The sequence below is a fragment of the Micropterus salmoides genome, unplaced genomic scaffold (assembly GCF_014851395.1).
Source record: "Micropterus salmoides isolate LMB-PRFRI ecotype aquatic unplaced genomic scaffold, ASM1485139v1 Ms_hic_scaffold_8, whole genome shotgun sequence".
NCBI lineage: Eukaryota > Metazoa > Chordata > Actinopteri > Centrarchiformes > Centrarchidae > Micropterus > Micropterus salmoides.
This window is the reverse complement of record NW_024044570.1, coordinates 34,077,304-34,098,476: the sequence shown is the minus strand read 5'-3', so window position 1 is coordinate 34,098,476 and position 21,173 is coordinate 34,077,304. Positions and strand designations below refer to the sequence as shown.

The 21,173-nt window shown below is 41.5% G+C and overlaps 1 protein-coding gene across 1 annotated transcript in view; it reads right to left on the bottom strand.

The window, feature by feature from the left end:
- Positions 1–21,173, bottom strand: part of LOC119893064 (dynein heavy chain 6, axonemal-like) — a 49,520-nt gene that overhangs the window by 1,818 nt on the left and 26,529 nt on the right. Inside the window, 29 exon segments of the mRNA XM_038704991.1 lie at positions 2,029–2,168; positions 2,383–2,455; positions 3,621–3,806; positions 4,159–4,286; positions 4,429–4,558; positions 4,930–5,051; positions 5,243–5,362; positions 9,076–9,214; positions 9,366–9,512; positions 11,025–11,113; positions 11,581–11,741; positions 11,895–12,085; positions 12,584–12,750; positions 12,968–13,103; positions 14,940–15,173; positions 15,337–15,516; positions 15,713–15,893; positions 16,116–16,183; positions 16,757–16,920; positions 16,962–16,992; positions 17,165–17,290; positions 17,553–17,756; positions 18,113–18,309; positions 18,515–18,638; positions 18,947–19,063; positions 19,292–19,436; positions 19,995–20,230; positions 20,396–20,563; positions 20,730–20,972. Of these exon segments, the coding sequence (XP_038560919.1) occupies positions 2,029–2,168; positions 2,383–2,455; positions 3,621–3,806; positions 4,159–4,286; positions 4,429–4,558; positions 4,930–5,051; positions 5,243–5,362; positions 9,076–9,214; positions 9,366–9,512; positions 11,025–11,113; positions 11,581–11,741; positions 11,895–12,085; positions 12,584–12,750; positions 12,968–13,103; positions 14,940–15,173; positions 15,337–15,516; positions 15,713–15,893; positions 16,116–16,183; positions 16,757–16,920; positions 16,962–16,992; positions 17,165–17,290; positions 17,553–17,756; positions 18,113–18,309; positions 18,515–18,638; positions 18,947–19,063; positions 19,292–19,436; positions 19,995–20,230; positions 20,396–20,563; positions 20,730–20,972 (4,347 nt within the window).

The following is a 21,173-nucleotide window of genomic DNA, read 5'->3' as shown; positions in this document are numbered from 1 at the left end:
TGAACAATGAGCCTGGAGGTTCGATTGTGGGAAGCATTCGACTCATACGGCATAGAAGAGCTAATGAAAGTAAACTAATGCTATAGTTTAGGAGTTAAAATGGACATCTGATCACAGGACGTGTGTTAAGTCTTACTGCTTGTCGACAGCCTGCTTTTGGCCTGTTGCACGGGTCCCACTCTAGCTGCCGATCCTGGCTTTTTGCTAGGGATTCTTCGGGGTTCTCCGTGTCTGAAAACGCCTCCTCCGTCTGGCAATTCGGCTGTTTGCAGGTTTCCTTGGTTGTAGCTGGCGAGACCACGTGGCTTGGTCTGACCTCGGTGAAGTTGGCTCGACGAAAAAGGCTTAAAATGGAACTTGGTCGTTCCTGAATTAGTCCAGTGTAACTTAACGGACTCATAACTTTAACAAACAAAAGAAATAAAGAAAATAAAACAAACTGAAGGCAGATCGATGTCTCGGCACTTCAGGTGTGTAGCTTCAGGCGAACAAAGGCCTGTTTGTTTCGCTGGCTGAGTCTGGGCGTGTTGTCTGGCGAGGCACGCCACGCGCGTGCCGAAGCATCCAGGGGCCAGAGTGGAAGAGCGAGAAGAGGGAAGAGTCTAAGAGTAGAAGAGCAGGTCGCGTGTCGCTCTTTTGTTGCCTGGGGCGTGGTTCCCCAGGGGGCGTCTCAGGTTTCCCCAGGGACTGCCTTTCTAAACTTAATGTCTAAAGAAAAGAAATCTATTTGCACGTATTATAATCAAATATTTTCCACAATCGAACCTCAATGGTTGAACGGTTGTACTGTTCTAAGCATTTGGTAAATTGTCACATTATTGGTCAGTATTTTTACACATTTAACCGCATTTCTGACGAGGGCATGTAATACTTATTTCGTCCACTTGGGGGAGCTCAGGTTACATGAGGAAAGCTTGGATTAAATCAAAGATCGTCTCTCCTTAGGAACCGGGGAATTTGTTGATTCATCCTTAAATTCAAGCTGGCGATTAAGAGTGTAGTAAAACATTTCTTTGTCATCATTTCTAAAGGGATTTTGTAAGAAAGTATTATGAACAAGCATTGATTACATCGGATGAAGGAGTGTCTTGCTGAAAATGAAAACATTGCACAAGTAACTTCTTTTCAGCACTAATATCAACAACAGAGAGCAACAACAGTTAACATAACTACTCAAATAGAGGCGAACATATTCAGGTAACTAAAGATTTAATTAAATTTAATTAGATGCTTTGAGTCTTTTGGAGAATGCAGTCCTTTGTCATCCAAAGTTCAGTGTCTGGAACATGTCACACTTAGGTGAGACAAGGAGTATCCTTTTGATGTGGTAATAAAACAAAGAATAAGGTCAGTTTCCACGGAAACGTGTGTGGTGGGGTAAGTTTTGATAGGCTGTTCAGGGAGATGCCAATGGCTGGCTCGTGTCCCTTTGTCAGTTTAACAGTCAGGCCCCGCGTTATCAGCTTCGGAATCAAAAATGGTGCCAGTTTTATGGTCGGGCTAGCACTTAGAGAAAGCAACTTTGACCCCTCCCCATCTTCTCTGGGGAGGAGAAAGGAATTTAGGGTAGCTCCACATTCATTCAATATAAAAATGCACAAATCCACATCGTTGTTCACTACAATACAATCTTCAAATGTACAATGCAAACCTTTCTGTCTCCTTTCTGAGATCGCCTTTTTTGTTTTTACAAAAATTAGACAATATATCTCCAGGGAGTTATAGACAGTGGCAGCACCGTGATAAATCCGACAGGTCCGACAGTCGGACCTAGCAACAGTAACTAAGGGGGGCATGGCTTTAGCAAAGGGTCAACTAGACAACCGCCACCTAAAGAGATGACAAGAAATGAGGGCAGAGTGGGGGAATGACACCCAACAAAGGTCCCCATGCTACAGTCACTGTTATAGGTCAGTATCTTAACCTCCAGGCCACCAGAGCACCCCATTTTTGAAATAATCTCATGGGTACAACTGGAACAGGATCCTTAAACATCACATACCAACAACAACACCTCCCTTCCAATACCTCGTCATCCATGTTGCTGCGCAGAGTGCGAAGAGCCTCACAGACTGCTGCCTGGTCTCTGTAAACTGGCATCATGTTGAAGCAGAAGTTGAGCTCATCAATGGGCAGATTGTAGTGCCTGGCATGATTCTGAAGCAACCCTACAGGCCAGCAGGCAGAACATGAAAATTACTTATTTTGCAAGATGTGAATACTACTAAAGAAACTGTTGAGCAGTTAAAAGATAATCATGTTGTTTTACAGTATACTTGAAAGAATACTTAGAGTGATCATTATATTCTAGCAGCTTAGAAATGACCTTACTGCTATGGGTTATTAAAACATGGAAGACATTTTGGTGCTGCAGTGTTTTACCAGTAAGAAAGCCTTGAGGGAAGAAGAATCCTGAGATCCAGAAAGATTTAGGCTGACCATGTGTGATCCAGGTCTGGCAAAAGAGAGAGATATGTCATTAAAATGTGTGTTTCTTTAAATAACCCTTTTTAATGTGTGTTCAGTTTTTTACAAGCTATGGTGCATAGTAGGTATCTGTTACTAATGGGACCTAAAAGTAGGGACGCACCGAACGTTCTGCTACCGAAATTAATCGGCCGAAAAAAAAGCACTTTCGGTGTTCGGCCCAATAAGTCATATTTTAACAAACAATTATGTTGACGTGTTGGCGGTGTGGAAGCATTTTAAAGTGTCTGAGAAAGACGCAAAAATCGCTGTTTGCAGACACTGTTCTGCTGAATAGGCTCCCAGCACATCCACACCATCTGTGGCAACAAACGGTCTGACCCGCTTTGAGTGTTTCTGTCACTCGTTTGTGAGAAGGCGATTAAGCTAGCCGCACCTAAATTTGGAGTGCACACGTATTAAAGCCTTTATGGTAAATCCACTGAAACGGATCAGTGCGAGCTGATGGGCAGGTTAGAGACTTTATCAGTTTCTCTCTTTACAAAGACAAGTGTTGCAGTATGAGAGTCCTACCTGAAGAGAGGCTGTGAAGTCTTCATGTTATGCAATACAAGAACCACATACAACATTATTTATCAAATTGGGTCGGACTGGATGAATTTAGCGCGAGGAGGAAACACATGTGACAACGTCCGTTTTTCAAAATAAGGTGTCTGTACAGGATGGAAATAAGATTAATTGGATTATATTCACAGAAAGTATAAAACCAATTACATGTGTCCATTAAAAGTAAACAGACACATGTAATTTACTTTACCGGACCCTCTCGACCCTGGGACCCACCCCCCTAGTCTCTCCAAATCCTGGGGGAAACACTGAGTAAAAAGCACATTTTGACTATTTAATTTATGCAATGGTAAAAAATAAATCTTTTGAGGCGCTGAACATGTGCAGTCCCACTCAGTGGCTACCCATCACATCATGAACTAATGCAACTCCCCTGTTTGTCCCTTTTGCATTTGTGTTGTGTGTGTGTGTGTGTGTGTGTGTGTGTGTGTGTGTGTGTGTGTGTGTGTGTGTGTGTGTGTGTGTGTGTGTAAGAGTTGCTTAAGTCAGGGGAGATGAACGCTAAAATGTGCCTATGATGCATGTGTGTTTGTGTGTCAGTATTTATTTTCCTTTCTGATCCAGACCTGGATAAAGGAGGTCCTGAGGGCCAGGTCTCTGACCCAGGAGGCCAGGGGTTTGAGAGAAGGGTAGGCAGAGTTCGCCCAGTGGGTGGGAACCTGGTTGTTCAGGAAGCTTGTGTATATGCAGTCCATCTCCTCTGACATCACTACCAGACCGGCTATGGCCTTCTGCAGAGTGACAAGAGAGATCTGGGAGACAAAGAAATCAACGTACATCACAATGAGGTGGTGGAAAGGACAATAAAGATCTCTAGAAATGCTTTTTACTTTTCATACATACAATATATATGTTTAAATATTCAGTTACTCAAAAATTCTTCACTTTTTGGCCTTTCTTTTTCTCAAGTCATATCACTGTTGGCTCACTGATGTTCTCACATTTAAGTGGGTCAAAGTATTATTCCTCTAGAAGTGTTTGCTACTATCAGTAGCTGATAGAAAATACACTTTGACAAACGTTGTTTTCTTGCAACACAACTCCAAATAAAATATATGTATACATTGTTTACAAGTGTTTATGGGTGCTAGCTATGTGTGTCACCCTGAGCACTCTCAGCAGGTTGGTGAATCTGTCTGCCTCTTGGCCCAACACCGTTGTCAGGGAGTTGAGGCGGCCGTTTTTGTCGCGGACAAACAGAGTTTCCACCGCCTCGTCCATGTCCAGACGCTCTGCACACAGACAGACAGGGAGGTAGACAAGATGGACATGGAAAACACAGTGTTATATAATGATATACCATGATACACATCTCAACAAAGACCCAAATGTATGCGTTTGCATGTGTATCTATGTGTTTGTGTGTATATGTACCAGGTAGCTTGGCTAAGATGGATTCAGCCAGCTCGCAGACTATGTCATCATTACTTTTAGCTCCATGTTGGACTGATGAGCGAGGATTAACATCAAATATAGTGTTGATTAAGGTCATGGTTTCTTGGCGCTGTGGATGCAAACATATAACACACACAAACATACACTGTTGCATCATCTGTTACTGATATTTTGCAGTTGCACAGAACACAGAAATGCTTTTATACCCATGAACTGGATGAGCAGCTTCAGCTTAAATCATGAATAGGTCCATACGTAATGATATTTACTAGTTAAAATGAGCTATTCAACATACCCTTCTGCAAAACAAACACAATTAAAACAAAAAGGTCAATTAGTTTACAACATCTGCTCCTAGAATTCTATCATGACAAGGGAAACGTCATATAAAATCCAATCATATACATACACATTACAAAATAGGCAGAAAGATAGGGATTTGTATGGTTTTTACAATAAGATATTTATATTGTTCCTCACCTGGAAGGCCAGGTTGGCATTCTCATGCATACCAAAGACCTCGGGATCATCTATGATTGGAAGACTCTCAATATACATCTTATATTGCTCTAGTTTATCCATCTCCGGGGCATAGTAGATACCTTAAACACACAAGAGAGAAATCCCATCATCCAAATAAAATATAGAGTATACGAGCATGCACTGAGACAAATAGATTTTTGCAAACACACATGCACACCTGGTATGTTGAATTCCATTATATTGTAAACCTGTCTGTGTTATTTTGTCCATCCCCTGCATACACACAGAAGGCGAGAAGGAGGAGGAATACCTGACGGGGAGTAGGTGTAGCTAGGATCCAGGGTTTGAGGCGAGAAGAAGCCTTTGAGGACTGTTCTGAGGCAGCGCTGGTCCCACGCATCCGTCACTCTGCCTCCATATGTGATCTCACCTGAAGAGACAGACACAAAGATCACATAATGCTATCAGCGTTCTGTCTGTGGTTGGCAGGTTCACACTGCTCCTTGTCACTCATCGTGATCAGCTGTCTACCTGTAACCGACATCTTGCCCGAGGACAAGGTAAACATTCAGCTGTGACCCCATCACAGACATTCAAAAAGCAGTTTCAAAACATAAACAAGCAGCAGTAAAAGCCAAACAAAAGGTATTGGGAATTATAATGCATTATATATAAAATGTTAATAAAAACTGCAGTTGTAAAAAACACTTCTTTAAAATTCTAAAAACAAGCATTGTGAGCTACTCAAATATTTTCCTACAACTCACTTTTAACTCGTGTTTTTTTTTCTGAACTGATAACCGAATGTACTGATATGAAACATAATGCTGACTGATTAAGTTATTAATGACCAGTGTTGAATGTTACTCAGTAACGTATTACTGTAATAATATTACTTTCCCCAATAACTAGCAGTGTAACGGATTTCTTTTCCAAAACAATAATATTATTATTATTGTTAAAGTCAGCTGTCAGCCAAAAAGCTAAAGGAAGAATGGAGAGCGAGGGAGAGAGCTGCTCTTTCCACAGCTGAAAGTAGCTACTGCCATTACTGTGTCACAGTCTAAGATGCATTGTCGTCTGTTGTGACCAGCAAAAAGCATTTGTACAAATTGTACATCTAATTTATTGAAGCATCTGCTGAAGCAGCACAGCAACGTGAAACTTGAAACGTGAAACGCAGCTACTTCCATAAAGTAATATAGATTAGATTAGATTCTTTATTGTCCTTTCCAGGAAATTTGTTTCCACCATCTATACGCACATTGCCTCACATATACACAACATGAACATACATAACAACGTGCTGTACATTTAATACACAATATGACTCCCAAACCAAAACATACCTTTTTCTTAGCAAGTACTCTTGTTGAGTAGTATTATGGCAGACGGGATAAAATTCCTGCTATAGCGAGCCCGTTTCCAGATTACATTCCAGATTTGATGAAATTTCAGTTTATTGTCCAGAGTGAGTCCAAGGTATCTGAAGCACTCCACCCTTTTAACCGCAACATGATTCATGCATGTAGGGTTGGGGGTGACAATATGGGCTGTGCTGGCAGAGTTGGGTGTGTTAATTAACATTTCTTTTGTTTTTGCAACGTTCACCTGAACTGCGTGAGGTGAGAGATGGTGACTTGAAAGCTTGATAGCTTAAAACAGAGAGACAACCCTGTGGGGCTCCGGTGTTGGTGATGATGGTGGAGGACGTCACAGAATCCACTCTATCTGTGGTCTGTCGCCCAGGAAGCTGTAAACCCAGTGATTGCAAACTGAGGGGACGCTGAGATGGTGGAGTTTCCTAATCATCTGGTGACGCTGAATAGCGTTGAAGGAAGAATTATAGTCAATAAAAAGAAGTCTGGCGAAATTCCCAGGTGATTCATGATGTTGTAGTAGGGAGTGAAGAAGGCATGCCACTGCATCTTCTGTCCCTCTTTTGGCAAACAATAAAGGATCCAGTTGTGGGTACTGTAACAAGTAATGTAACTAGTTGCATTCATCACCCAGTAATAAGTAAAGTAATATTATGATTACTTTTTTAAGGAGTAATAAGTGACTAGTAACTTATTACAATCTCTGAGTAACTTGCCCAACACAGTAAATTTTTGCTTCAAGACATTTGGGTGGATGGCGTTATTGGAAATCTGCTAGAGGCACACACAGGGCATGGAGACACACAAGAGGAAAGGCACTGTTATAAATTAGGCATGGCTGGAGGAAAAAACTCTACAAAAGAGCAAGAAAGATGATGTGTAAATTATATTTAACATTAACAGTTAAATACTTAAAACCCATATTTTCTCTAAAGACAAAGTTATGTAAGAGCCAGAGTAATGCCAGAGTGGTGCAGCTCCACTGAGACTGAACGCAGCACAAAATCATTAATTGCAAACCAGATTAGGGAAACAAATGAACTTAAGAGATAGGATGAGTATTGTTAATGAACGAGATCCCCCTCTTATTTAACTTTAAGATGTCTTAAATGGAAGTCCTGGACAAACAATATTAAATTGACATATATACATACAGTGGGTACGGAAAGTATTCAGACCCCTTTAAATTTTGTTGCTCTTTGTTCCATTGCAGCCATTTTCCAAAAATCAAAAAAGTTCATTTTATTTCTCAGTAATGTACACTCAGCACCCCATCTTGACAGAAAAAAACAGAAATGTAGAAATTTTTGCAAATTTATTAAAAAGAAAAACTGAAATATCACATGGTCATAAGTATTCAGACCCTTTGCCCTTTACACTCATATTTAACTCAGGTGCTGTCTATTTCTTCTGATCATCCTTGAGATGGTTCTACACCTTCATTTGAGTCCAGCTGTGTTTGATTATACTGATTGGACTTGATTAGGAAAGCCACACACCTGTCTATATAAGACCTTACAGCTCACAGTGCATGTCAGAGCAAATGAGAATCATGAGGTCAAAGGAACTGCCTGCCTCTCTTCAGTGCAAGACACATGAAAGCCTGCATGGAGTTTGCTAAAAAACACCTGAAGGACTCCAAGGTGGTGATAAATAAGATCCCCTGGTCTGATGAGACCAAGATAGAACTTTTTGGCCTTAATTCTAAGCGGTATGTGTGGAGAAAACCAGGCACTGCTCATCACCTGTCCAATACAGTCTCAACAGTGAAGCATGGTGGTGGCAGCATCATGCTGTGGGGGTGTTTTTCAGCTGCAGGGACAGGACGACTGGTTGCAATCGAGGGAAAGATGAATGCGGCCAAGTACAGGGATATCCTGGACGAAAACCTTTTCCAGAGTGCTCTGGACCTCAGACTGGGCCGAAGGTTTACCTTCCAACAAGACAATGACCCTAAGCACACCGCTAAAATAACGAAGGAGTGGCTTCACAACAACTCCGTGGCTGTTCTTGAATGGCCCAGCCAGAGCCCTGACTTAAACCCAATTGAGCATCTCTGGAGAGATCTGAAAATGGCTGTCCACCAACGTTTAATATCCAACCTGACAGAACTGGAGAGGATCTGCAAGGAGGAATGGCAGAGGATACCCAAATCCAGATGTGAAAAACTTGTTGCATCTTTCCCAAAACGACTCATGGCTGTATTAGATCAAAAGGGTGCTTCTACTAAATACTGAGCAAAGGGTCTGAATACTTATGACCATGTGATATTTCAGTTTTTCTTTTTTAATAACTTTGCAAAAATTTCTACATTTCTGTTTTTTTCTGTCAAGATGGGGTGCTGAGTGTACATTACTGAGAAATAAAATTAACTTTTCTAATTTTTGGAAAATGGCTGCAATGAAACAAAGAGTGAAAAATTTAAAGGGGTCTGAATACTTTCCGTACCCACTGTATACTATATATATATATATATATATATATATATATATATATATATATATATATATATATATATATATATATATATATATATAATTTTATGGAAAAATTAAAACATTTAAGACATACATGCCCCAGGCTACATGCTTGCAGCAATTAATAATCCAACAATTTTATACATAGAAAATTGATTGGAGCAGTACACTATAAATAAACTAACCCACACACGCACACAACCCCAATTACATCATCTTGTGCTGTACTTGTATTTAGAGAAAGACCTGCATGCAAACACACACTTCCTGGGAGTAGGCTTCCCTACCAGTGATGTAGATGAGAGCGTCCCAAGGGATGGCGCCTTCTTTGCAGTAGAGGTTGAGGTTGAGCAGAGCAGACTCCCTGTCACTGTCATTAAACTCATAGCGGATGTTCCAGCCCAGAGGACCAAACTTCTTCCGCTCCTAATGCAAAGCAAGACACAAGTAAGGACATATGTAGCAGTACAGGCACATACCCACACAAACACATGCGACATGCAAGGGAGTAAAACATGTACAGGCACACAAAGAGGACATTTTTAAGCATGTGTGAGGTTTTGAGAGGCTGTGTAACCTGGATAATTGCGTGGAAAAAGCAGATTCCAAAGACGATCTTCCTCCACTGGCGTCCCAGAACGTGGTCTTCAAAGTAATCGCTGGTGACCTCTGTGAAGGCCCGCCGCATGTTGGCTCGCAGGCCTTTAGGAGGCTCATTAGTCACCTGGCAACAACAACACAGGACAAGACCACAGTGAGTCCTGCTCACACTGCCCTTGTGTAAACCTGTATATATTTCCCACTCATCACATCTGTTTTGTCCCTAAGCCTTAAAGCTGCATAATCAACTGTCATGTAAGGTCTAAACTGCAGACACAACCTGATCCTGCAGATCTGCAGACACAAACAGCTAATAGTGAGAGGAAGGTTAAGCAGTTAAATATTTAATGGATAAAATCAAAGATTACATATCATATACAGACAATGCATATCGCAAAGTAATCTAAAAAATCCTGTCGCCCATTATTAAGAGTACTTGACTTTATTTATGAGAGAGGCAAAATAAGTTATGTAAGCCAACAACCCCTGGTGCAGACCATCATTTCACAGCAGCATCCGCCAAAGGAAAATCATGCAGGAATAAATCATTCCCTGATGTTTTCCCTCCCAAGAACAACAGAAAAATTAGACCCCATTGCATTTTCTTTCACTGAAGACCAAACATACCTGAGGCAGCAATGTGTTTTAATAACAACTAGGGGCTCAGATTACATTATATAGTATGTTCATACTTTTAAGAGGTTATTGTCACAACTTGTAAATGATGTGCTGTACGCTTTTTTCAGTTTGGAACAGATGTATTTTACATATATTTTCTATATTTTAACTATGTTTACTGTGACTGTTAAGGCAAATTCCTTGTATGTTCAAAAGCTACTTAATAAACCTGATACTGATTCTGCTGTTTGCTGCTTATACTTTTAGAACAGCGACTGGAAAGATTATCTATGATGACTGTGGAAGAGTTCAGTGGTCTAAGAGTGTATGTAGATCTCCAGTCACTGAAATGTTGCAGCTTTGCTGTACTAAGATAAGAATATTCTTACATATGAAGTGATAAAAAGATAAAATATTGTCATTGAATGTCATTAAATCATTCACAAATGTTTCCCCAAGACTTTGAAACCACTTTTAACACTATTTGTTGATTGCTCCAGTGGCATTCTCTCAACTACCCTAACTAACAGAAGTAAGAGCCGATGTGATCACAAATGATTTGTGGAAGATTCTTAGACCATAAACATAGCAGTGTTAAAATGAGACAATTGTTATTATTCTGAAGTTTGATGTACAGTTAACATGAATTTCAACTTCCTGACTTGTCCTGACTTATAGACTTTTGAGCAACAAATAGCAACTTAACAGTTGTTTAACCTTTGCCTGAATCCTAATGTACAATGCTTAATAGACTCAGTGACCGCTGAATATGCACGTTATGAGAAGAGGGTCTAGCCAGTGAATTTACAGATCTGTGAATGGACTACAATTTGGGTCACGTCAGTTTTACTTACAAATACCAATGGAATTAAAAGCATGCGATCCTCACTGGAAGTGAAGGCAACAACTCCTGTCCTAGACCTGAAGAGCAGTCTTTGACCTAAATTTGATCTTTGATCTAATATGAAATGAACTGAACTAAAATGAGATCATATAGAGGCCCAGTGAGTGTGTTTACCTTGACAGAGTTCTGGAGCACAGTAACAGGAAATACTTTGCTAGGCATGGAACTGAGAAACAAACGGAAACTCTCGTGGATTGATGTGTCTGAACAGGAACAGAGAGGAACATAATTTAAAGCCATAAAATAAAGAAAAAATAACATAATGAATGTCTCAATACATTGAATAGTGTGCATCAAATTATTTCTGTGAAAAACCAAGGAAACAACCACAAAACAAAAGGTTAGTGTTTTCTGTATTGTCTAGGTGTTACAACACACCATACATTAGAGCTGTGTAGCACAAGTCACGGAAATGTTACTAAATCCTACAACTCTCCTTTTTTTTACACCTGCACATCTACACAGCACATGCTTGTGGCATGTAACAAAGTGGCTGTAGAGATGTATTTTTCCATCTGTAAAACATGGCTATCTAATAATAACTAGTACAAATCTTAATTGAAATTGATTAAACTGGGAAAACTGCCTAGGTGTCATGATGCTCTGTCCTTGTGTGATCATTTGTATAGATACATGGAAGTGTTTCGGTGCTGTTTTACTGTAGGAATACCTGGCTCAGCGAAGGTCTTGATGAGCTCCTCCATGGCCAACATCCAGGAGACAGCCAGGTGACAGTTCTGCAGAAAGACCCATTTACCACTCTTCAGTGCTTCATGGATCATCTTCTCTGCTATCGGCCCCTGGCCTTGACCCAATGAGATGGACTCAACTCTGAGAGGCAGAGATAGATGGAAATGCCCCTGTGATAATGTGTAAACAAGTGTATATACTGACCATCATACCAAACTCCCTCTTCTCTCCACCCAGATGGCTTCCTTGTCCTGCCACCATCCCACGTCCGACTGCCTGTATACAATTTTTTACCTGTCAAGACAGCCTCTCTCTTTTGCAAAGCGCTGGAAAGCACCCATAGGGTCAGATCCTGTGCTGAGAATGAAGATCAGTGGTGTGGAGGGGGACATATCGTTGTAGAGGTTCGCCAGGTCAGCTGGAGGGTTTTCAACAAACTGCTTCCCCAGGCTGACAATCACGAACTCTGTTGCTGCAAACACCACCTGGAAAAGAGAGCGAGGAAGTAGGTCAAAGACTTATGGGACAAAGAGGACAAGTAGTAATACCACAGTAAGAAGAGAAGGGCGTAGCATGTGCATGAGAGGATGAGACTGCATCAATGTGAAACACAGCAAGTAAGAAAGGGGCAAACATTAAAGGAACAGCACTGAAGAAGACTGACAATATAAGAACATATAGACACAAAATGAAATAGGTCATTTTTATCAGGACAGGACATCACTGCAGAGTATATAAGGCTTAACTGATACAGTTGCTAGCATGTCTGGAGTGCAAAGGAGAGAAGATTTTTTTAGCAAGGTCTTGCTGAGGGCTGCAGGCCAGCATAATTGGATATTAGTTTAATAAGCAAATTATTTGCTGGGTTTATTATTAAAAAACAACTGACATGAACAACAATTCCCCCCTATTACCTTGTAGACCTAAAAACAAACTATCTCCGATACCTTACTAAATAGCCTTCAATGGACTTCTAGGCTTACCTTCTCCTCCATGAAGCTCTTGATCAGGACTAGCTTCTGGAAGGCCCCCAACCTCTCATTCCAGTTACCTCTGATCTCCTGCTTCACCTCTTCGGACTCCCCAAGAGGAGGCAACTCTGACACGTAGCCTTCCCAGGTCTCTGGATTAATGGATGCTTGAAAACGTCCTAAAGGAGAGATAGCTGTCATTTAATGCTACATAAATGTTCATACGTGTTTTTATAAAATGTCTACACTATGTGGTAGAAGAATGATTTGAATATTCTGAAATATTGTGTTTTGTAACTAGGCCAAACATTCTACCTTTTAAATTAAGCAGAAGCATGATGCACTTATTCTGCTGATTCTAGATCATCCAGGATCATAGCACTGGGTATGTATTACCTAGCTTGATGTGGATGTGGGTTCTGGTGATTTCCTTGGAGACGTCCTTGAAGCAGGGCAGCGTGTCCTCCAGCTCACAACATGTCTGCCAGTAAAAATCACTTAGCCATGGAACATCTGGCCGTTCTGCATAGTCCTGGGAGAAGGAGAACGACGGAGAAGAGGATTAGAACAATAAAGGAAAAGAATGGAGGACAGACCTTGAATCAAGAGGCAGTAATAAAGAATTAAGAGATGTCAATAAAAGAGAGGATGATTTAAAACCTCTCCGGTAAGGTAAATGTTACAGATAAGAGATGGTGATGGCATGAAAAGGATTCAAAATTAGCAAGAGAGTAGATGATGGAAGCATTGAAGCTGCCATTGGCGGCAAAAGGAAGGAGAACATTAGCATAAGGATCACAACGGCTGGCAGGCAGCACCTCCAGCTTAACAAATGCCATTTATATAACGAGATCCGTACGGTGGGTGAACACAGGAATATACCCCTGGGTGGTACTGGCTGATTTGTTTTGAGGTCTCAAAACCTTTTCCCCATCTTTAGTACCCCAACCAATGGTGCCTCAGCTGCACACACTCCTGCCTCACTGGAGTTTGCGAGAGAAGAAGGAGAAAGAAGAGAGAGAGAGAGGAGGTGATTATTCAAATAAGTTGGACTATTCTGAGGTCAATTAGACTCTCAGTTCAGATGACCTCATTTAGTCCCTCTGAAGTTGTCAAGACAGGCCTAATCTTGAGCTTCTAAGGCTTTTATAATGACTGCTTAAGGACCAGAACTCTAAATACTGGAGCTTTTCTTGTCCATTCAAATACCGGAAAGCTGAACTGATGTAGAGCTAAGATTAACTAAAAATGGACACCTTCCCCAAGCAGGTTTAAGTAAGACGGTTAGAAACATGGTAAGGACTAAAGTTAGAAGAACCAACACTTTCCCTCTGTACTTTTCCTCTGACGGACTACATCCCTTTACATGATGTCAATGACCTGCAATGATCTGTACATACATGGTAATGTGTTTTTGAACATATTGGGGCAGAAGTTTGATATATAAAAAAAAATAAAAAGTATTCACTGAGATGGAATTTTTCCAGAGACTTTCATAGATGTTCCTGAATTCCCTTACTGTCTGTCACTAGTGTCTTTTGTTTCTGTTTCCTGAATGATGCGAGAGGTGAAATGTCACTCTCTGCAACAATCTTTTGACTATTAGTAGTTTTCAGTCACGTGACGTGCGCGGTGACCCGGAGGGACCAGGACGGCAGCTCACACATGACTCCCCCGTTAAATTTCCCTTCCCACGATTATTTGGATCACCTCTCAACTCAAGAAAAAGAAAGATATGGACACAGTGTTGGGCACTTGCAATCCATATACAGCACCCGCTGTCGTATGTTAAAAACCTCCAGGTTCCAACCAGAGCATGACTGCAGTGATGTTTACGTTTACCGTGTGGAGATCCCTCACCTTACACCTTACTCCATACCTCATCGATTAGTGCCTCCGATAGCACAACAACTATTTTTGCAACACAAAAGTAACAAACCCAAAGTAATAGTGTATCACTTGCTTCCTAGTTGGCGGGCAGCGGAAAATAACGTCTTTTTTGTCCTCCAAGGGAGCGTTCCCCTTGGGACGTGATGTCATGTGAAAACTAAGAATGACTATAGTCAACTTAGTTAAGTTATAGCATAGAGTAGAAGAATAGAAGAGATGGTGCAACTGAACAAAGCAGTGGGTTAAGTGTGAAACTAACTAGTTACAAAAAAGCTGTTGACTTTAAAGTAAAACTTGATTGGCTTGACTGGCTAAACACCATGAATTATCCATGAACACCATTGAAGCATCGTTATTTAAAAAAAATGCATGAGCAAGAATTTGATTCCAGCCACCCTCATCATCCCATTCGACAGATTTTCATCTGACACAAGCAAATTTATCAGCATTAACTTTTTGACTTGATTTCCCAGCTAACCTTTTCCAAAGCGGCAGCTCCTCTTAGGAAGTGCTGCCACTCAGCGTCTGAGATCTCGCCACACTGCTTCATGATCTCTACACACAACATGAAGCTGTAGATTAGCTTGTGCTGCTCAAAGAGGCCACGGGACACATTGACGTAGGAGTTGAGCAGGATCTGGTCCAGCAGGGTTTGGAGACGCTCTTCTAACACACTGTTCTTCTCTGACGACTCAATGGTGGAGTTAAAGAGCTGAGGGTGGAGAAAGAAGAATGGGACAGAAAGATAATTGAACAGGATGAAAACAATTATGTTCCATGGGGTCTTTTCATAATGTGTTCCTAACAAAACCTTAAAAGGTCAGATGGAGATGTGTCTGGGGCTTGTAATATAAAGACCGGTTACTCTCTCTCACCTGTTTGAAGTACTTGAGGGAGAACTGGTACATTGGATCGATCTCAGAGAGACTGGCGATGACAAAGTACAAGACTGAGCCTCGGGTGGCTACGGGTCGGTAGCACTCCCTTGCAGAGTTGATCATCAGCTCAGTGGCCTCTGCCTCCTCCAGACGATGCTTTATGGTCTCTGATGTCACCTGTGGAATGATGGAAAAGAGAAAGAGAGGAGCAGCAACAAAACAACAACAGAAGAGAGGTGGTAGAGGAAAGGTAGGAAACAGAACAGGACAAAAGGAGAATAACAAGGTAAACGTAAGTGGGAAAGATTCAGCGTACTAACAGCACAGATCAAGACAAAACCTCCATATGACCTTTGCCTGATCTCAGATTTACCTTTGACTCCTGGAGAGTCTGAACTAGCTCCTCGTTGTCAAGTATATTCCCCTCAGAGGTGAAGAGAAGTTTAAGGATGCGGTCTTCAATATTTTTCAGCTGGTTGCGGTCAGCGTTGATGCGCACAATCAGCTCATTCCTCTGTTCCTCAAGATGTGGACTCTCCAGACGCACCACATCACTGAGGGGAGGAAGAGGGGTTGCAGGAAGATCGGGGTAGAGAAAAGAATGTGGAGGAATCGATCACTGGCCAAAAAAGGCTGAGATTATGGTCAAGGTGCAAGTGCAAAGTGCAAATAGTCATTACTGACGTACATAGAGTATAGTGGTCTGTAAATGTGAACCACGTGGTTTGGGAAGGATGCAATGTTTGTTTTTCATGTGTGTCTATGCATGTGTTCACCTAAGCAGCTGGTCTTCCAAGCCAGTCTTGGTCACGGTGAAGTTGATGATTGTAACTTTGATACACACCTGAACAGGAACACACACATCAAATACTCTCAAGAGCCCAGCATATTCAAGAAGATCACACTTCATCCTAGCCTTTTTTTGTGTGAAGCCTACCTGCGCAAAAGTCCACATACCACCAGCCTGTGTACATGTCCTAAACTGCCACAAAGTAGAACCATAAGCTGGCATTTACATTCATGGTGTTTTAATATTTTTGTACTGTATAGAAACAGGCTGAAGGTGGATCATCTTCAAAACATTCTGACCCTCTTTTTAATAAAAGAGATAAGGAGATGGTGACAATGTCAGGTGGAGTAGAGCTGAACCTTTCAGATCTGACTGTGGTATGCTTATATATGTGTGGTCATTCTCTGTACATGGGATTAATGCAGCTATCAGATCTGCAACCAGAAACCAGACACAGAAGGGCATAGAGAATCTGGTCATTTTTCACAATAAAATACCCTGTGCAGCCTCCCGATCATAAAACAACAATAAGCACGGTTGGGAGATGCAGCCTGCAGACAATGGAATGATGGCAGAGAGGTTGTTTTGTATGCTTCTGTTTCTCTCATTCCTTATTGATGTCCTTACCTCTGGTAGGTAATGTGGGTTGGCCATCTTGGTGGTCATATAGAACCTGAAGTTTTTGTCATAGTCAATATCTGAGTCTCCGAGTCGGATCAATGTCCGTCCACCAGCCACAAATGTCTGCTTTGTTAGGATGGGCTCCAGAGCTGGATCTAGGTCTCCTTTAACTACACACACACACACAATTCAATAATGCAGGAAGACTCACACACAAATAAACACGACAGTCCAGTAAATATCTCACAGTTCAAAGTATGTTTAATCAAAGGAAGTAAATGGGAAGAAATGCCAAAATTGTAAATTATACATATTAAAATGTGCACCTTCCCCAGTTATTATTGTGGAATAATGTTTTGCTTATAACTTACCCTTATGCTCAAACATGTTTTAGTGTTTTTAGTGTGTTCCTACCTCCTCTAGCAGCACAGGCATGCCCATGCGTACGGCATTCTCAAGGGTACGGAGAAAGCTGGGGTCTGTCAGCTTGATCACCTTTAGACCATGCTTGGCCTCCTTGGAGCGGATCCATCGGTTGGCCTGAGGGTGAAAGAAAGAACCTTTATCTAATGTGATAAAAAAAAGAATGGCTGGTAGCACTTGATGTAATAAAGGGAAACTTTAGCAATGGTGGTGCAGCAGAAAAAGATACAACAATACAGGATGAGATTGAGCTCAGTGTAAAGCTTATGTATATAAAGCAATAGAGAGCAGCTGTACTCAAAGAATGATAGACTATAAAGCTCAGACATGACAGAAATTGAAACACACTGAATTGCCTGGATCCTAGTTTCTGGTTCACCTGATCCTGTGGGTCGATCATAAGAGGCCAGCGTCGGCCCTCGGTCACCAGGATCCCGTTCTCCGTGGAGACGGTGTCACGTGGCAGACCCTCTGTGTTCCACTGGCGGATGACAAATGGGTCACCAAGAATGTTGACCAGGCTGAAGCTGGAACTGATGGGGATGTTCAGGTCCTGGCACTGTATTATCCACTGGTCAATTAGCTGGGGAAAGAGGACACAATAGTTATTTTTTGTTTTGTTTTCTTTGAAAGATGATTAGTTTGAGGTGTTTTTTTAATACTCTACTTTGTATCCTGCTCATTTTATGGTTTGTTCCTCTTTAATGGCTTTCTTATCACTGTACTGTGCATTAAACACTGTGTGTTTTCATAATCTATTGGGCTTAATTCTCTTTTGTACAGACAATACAATGTAAAGGGGCGGAGTGTACTGTATTGCAAGGTCAGCATAAATGATTTAAGTCATGTTTGATGAGTCAATAATGTAGTTATCCTGACAGGCCTACATTCTGCATATCAGATAGGTCCTAAAAGCACACCTCGTCACACTGTACCTACCAGCTGTCTATAGTGGGAAGTGAACGCTCCATAGTAGGCCACACAGGCAGCTGCAATGAAGACATTCCCTACTGCGTTGATGATCTCCATCTCAAACAAGGCAACACTTTCTTCCCAGCGAACTTGCTCGTCACCTAGAGCAGAAGTCAGCTTCCCTGCTCTGGTCAACCGAGCCTGTGTCAGAGCCATGGTGTTAACTTTCAGGAAACACAGGGGTCAGGAAGAGAGAGAGAGCAAAAAAGAATATCAGCAAGGTAAATGCTGGCAAACAGCAAACATATAAGTTCCATTTCCAACTCTAGAGAGCTTCACACAACAGGAACATGTAAAATGTACAGTGGCTGGGCAGTTTAAAACCCAGGTAGAGTTCAAGGCGGTAATATATAAGGGCACACCCCTCACCCAAATCCTCCTTCTCCTTTATGCTGCTGTCAAACTGCTCCTTTAGGACCCTGATCTGGTTGTCCACCTCCTGAAGCTTTTTCTGCTTCTCCCTCAGGGTGGCCATAGTTGTATCCTGCTCTATCTGCATGGGCCGGAATAGAGGGAAAAAGGGATGGAGGGAAATAGTATTAATGAACCATTTAGAGAATATTGGGTGCATTTCTTATTCGCATTATTTGGCCCAATGCATGTAGGGATATCCTGGGACTGAGAGGGAACAGAGAATGGATTGGTGTTTAGTGGATAAATGTTTTGACTGTAATAGACTTGACAAAAATAGGCAGCACTGAGATTTAAAGATTACGTAAACGACCATCCATTCAGCTGTTATTTGTGCATCTATATGATTAAAACCGGTCTGCATACTGCACTCTGCTATATGTTACTGACCTGAGCCTTGGCCAGCTTTTCTCTCTTGGGGCCGACTTCTTTGAGGACTTTGGAGTAAAGATCCATGGCTCTGACCCACATGCACATTGACCTGCAGGCTTTTGATACCTTCTCCACCTAACAGCAGCAACACAGTAACATATAACCTACGTTAATACTGTGTTAGGCTCCACACATTATTGACAATTCATGCCATCATAAAAATCTGCATAGTTCATTTCAGTAGCATACATGTCATAATAGAAACTTAAGAAGTTATTTTCCAGTTTCAATCCAAACTCTGTTTCACCACAATTTCACCATAATCTCCAAACATCTGACTGACATATGAGAGTCCAAACAGACCTTCTCAGGTAAGAAATCAGGGTTGTTGATGTATTTCTGCAGCTTCTGCAGGATCTGAGGCCTGATATTGTCTTTGTCATAGTCTGTCAGGCGCCTGAGGAAATTGGCATCTCCCAGTAACTGCTTGGCACCAGCCCAGTCTGGTCTGTAAGGAGAAAGAGATGTTTGTGAAAAAATAAGACAAGAATAAGAAAAAGCCTATTAATAAGTGTGAGTGTGTGGCTTAGTTTATGTAAGGATGGAATACATGTTTTTAAAAATGATAAGCTGATTTCAATTGGAGTTTGGCCGGTTGTTACACATTACTGTACATGGTGCACGAGTTAACAACCGCAGCCTGGAACAATTAATCCCTGTTTAGATTATTGGGATGTGCCATAATTAGTGAAGATTGTGTTAATAATAATAGTGATTGATTATCAGTTGGTAAGAGAAGGGCACTTTCACTTGTGTACTCACATTTGTGACATTAATGGCTGTGTGATGTGTTATTTTGAGGGGACAGCAAATGTACACTGTTATACAAGCTGTACACTCACTACTTTACATTATAGCATTATAAGTGTAATTTCTTCAGTGTCACATGAAAATATATAATCAAATATTTACAAAAATTTGAGGGGTGTACTCAATTTTGTGAGATACTGTAGCTCTCAAATCAAAAAAGTCTTGTTTTTTAGTCATGAAAGAGAAGCTCACTGACTTGTAGTTGAGCAGGATGCAGACGGCCTCCATGACAGTCATGACAAGGTCTGGGGGTTTGGTGAACACCTTGATCTCAGAGATGTCAGCCTTGTCGAGAGAATTAAGAGCCTGATTGGCACTGTCCAAGGCTGGCTGAGCCTCATCCAGGTCCCTCTGCGCATCATCGGCTATGGCCTGGGTGTCTTCAGCTTTGACCTTGGCCAAAGCCTCATCCTCTTTCACTACTTTACGCACCTGTGGCAAGGATATGTTTCTGTATGATACATACACATACACTATAGCAACGAGAAAAGGCTATTATGCTTTCCCAGCACCTCATAGGAGACAATAGACACATTTTTGAAAGTCCTGTGATAACGCTACCATATCTCTCTCTAAGACACATGCACACACACAGACCTTGTCAGCACTCTCCTGGTCTACAGTCAGTTTCTCCATGAGGGCATCAACATCTATGGATTTTTGTTTAAGGATTGGCTCCAGATCAGACAGGTCCACTTTCATTTTGTCCACAAGCTCATTGGTCTGCAGCAGTTTGGTCAGACCGTTCTTCACACGGTCCCTGGCCTGACACACAGATAGATTAGGCATATTTCACATGTAGACATAATCTACAATACAAGACAGCCTCAACCACAAATAAAATGATCACAAAGAACACTAGCTGCAACTTCCTCTTCACAATGTAGAAATGACTTGATAACTGCTCATGAGCTTTGATAGTTAAACCTACAAGCACTAGCTGCTGTCTCTTCTTCTCTAGCATGGACAGGTATAGGTTGATGAGCTCCAAGTAGGAGGTAGGCGTGGTGTAGTATCGGCGTCTCAGCTCTGAATAGAAGCGCTCGGCCATGTCAGTGACACTAACATGTATCTCCACGCACATGGTCGAGAAGCTCTGCTTCAGCTCCTCACTGCCAAAGTCCACATTCTGGAAGAAGGTCTCAGAGACAGACTGCAGCGCCTCACGAGGCCACTGCGCACCACGGGGTACAGGGGAAAAGAGCAAAGAGTGGAATGCAACAGAACAGCAAGAGAAAGAGAGACACATTTACAAGCTTCCACAAATGAATGAACAAATTGACAAATGTTGCTGTGGTCTAGTCCTAACAAACATGTAGATGATCCCTATAATATGTTTGTACCAGTTAGAATAATTGTATTTATATTTAATGGC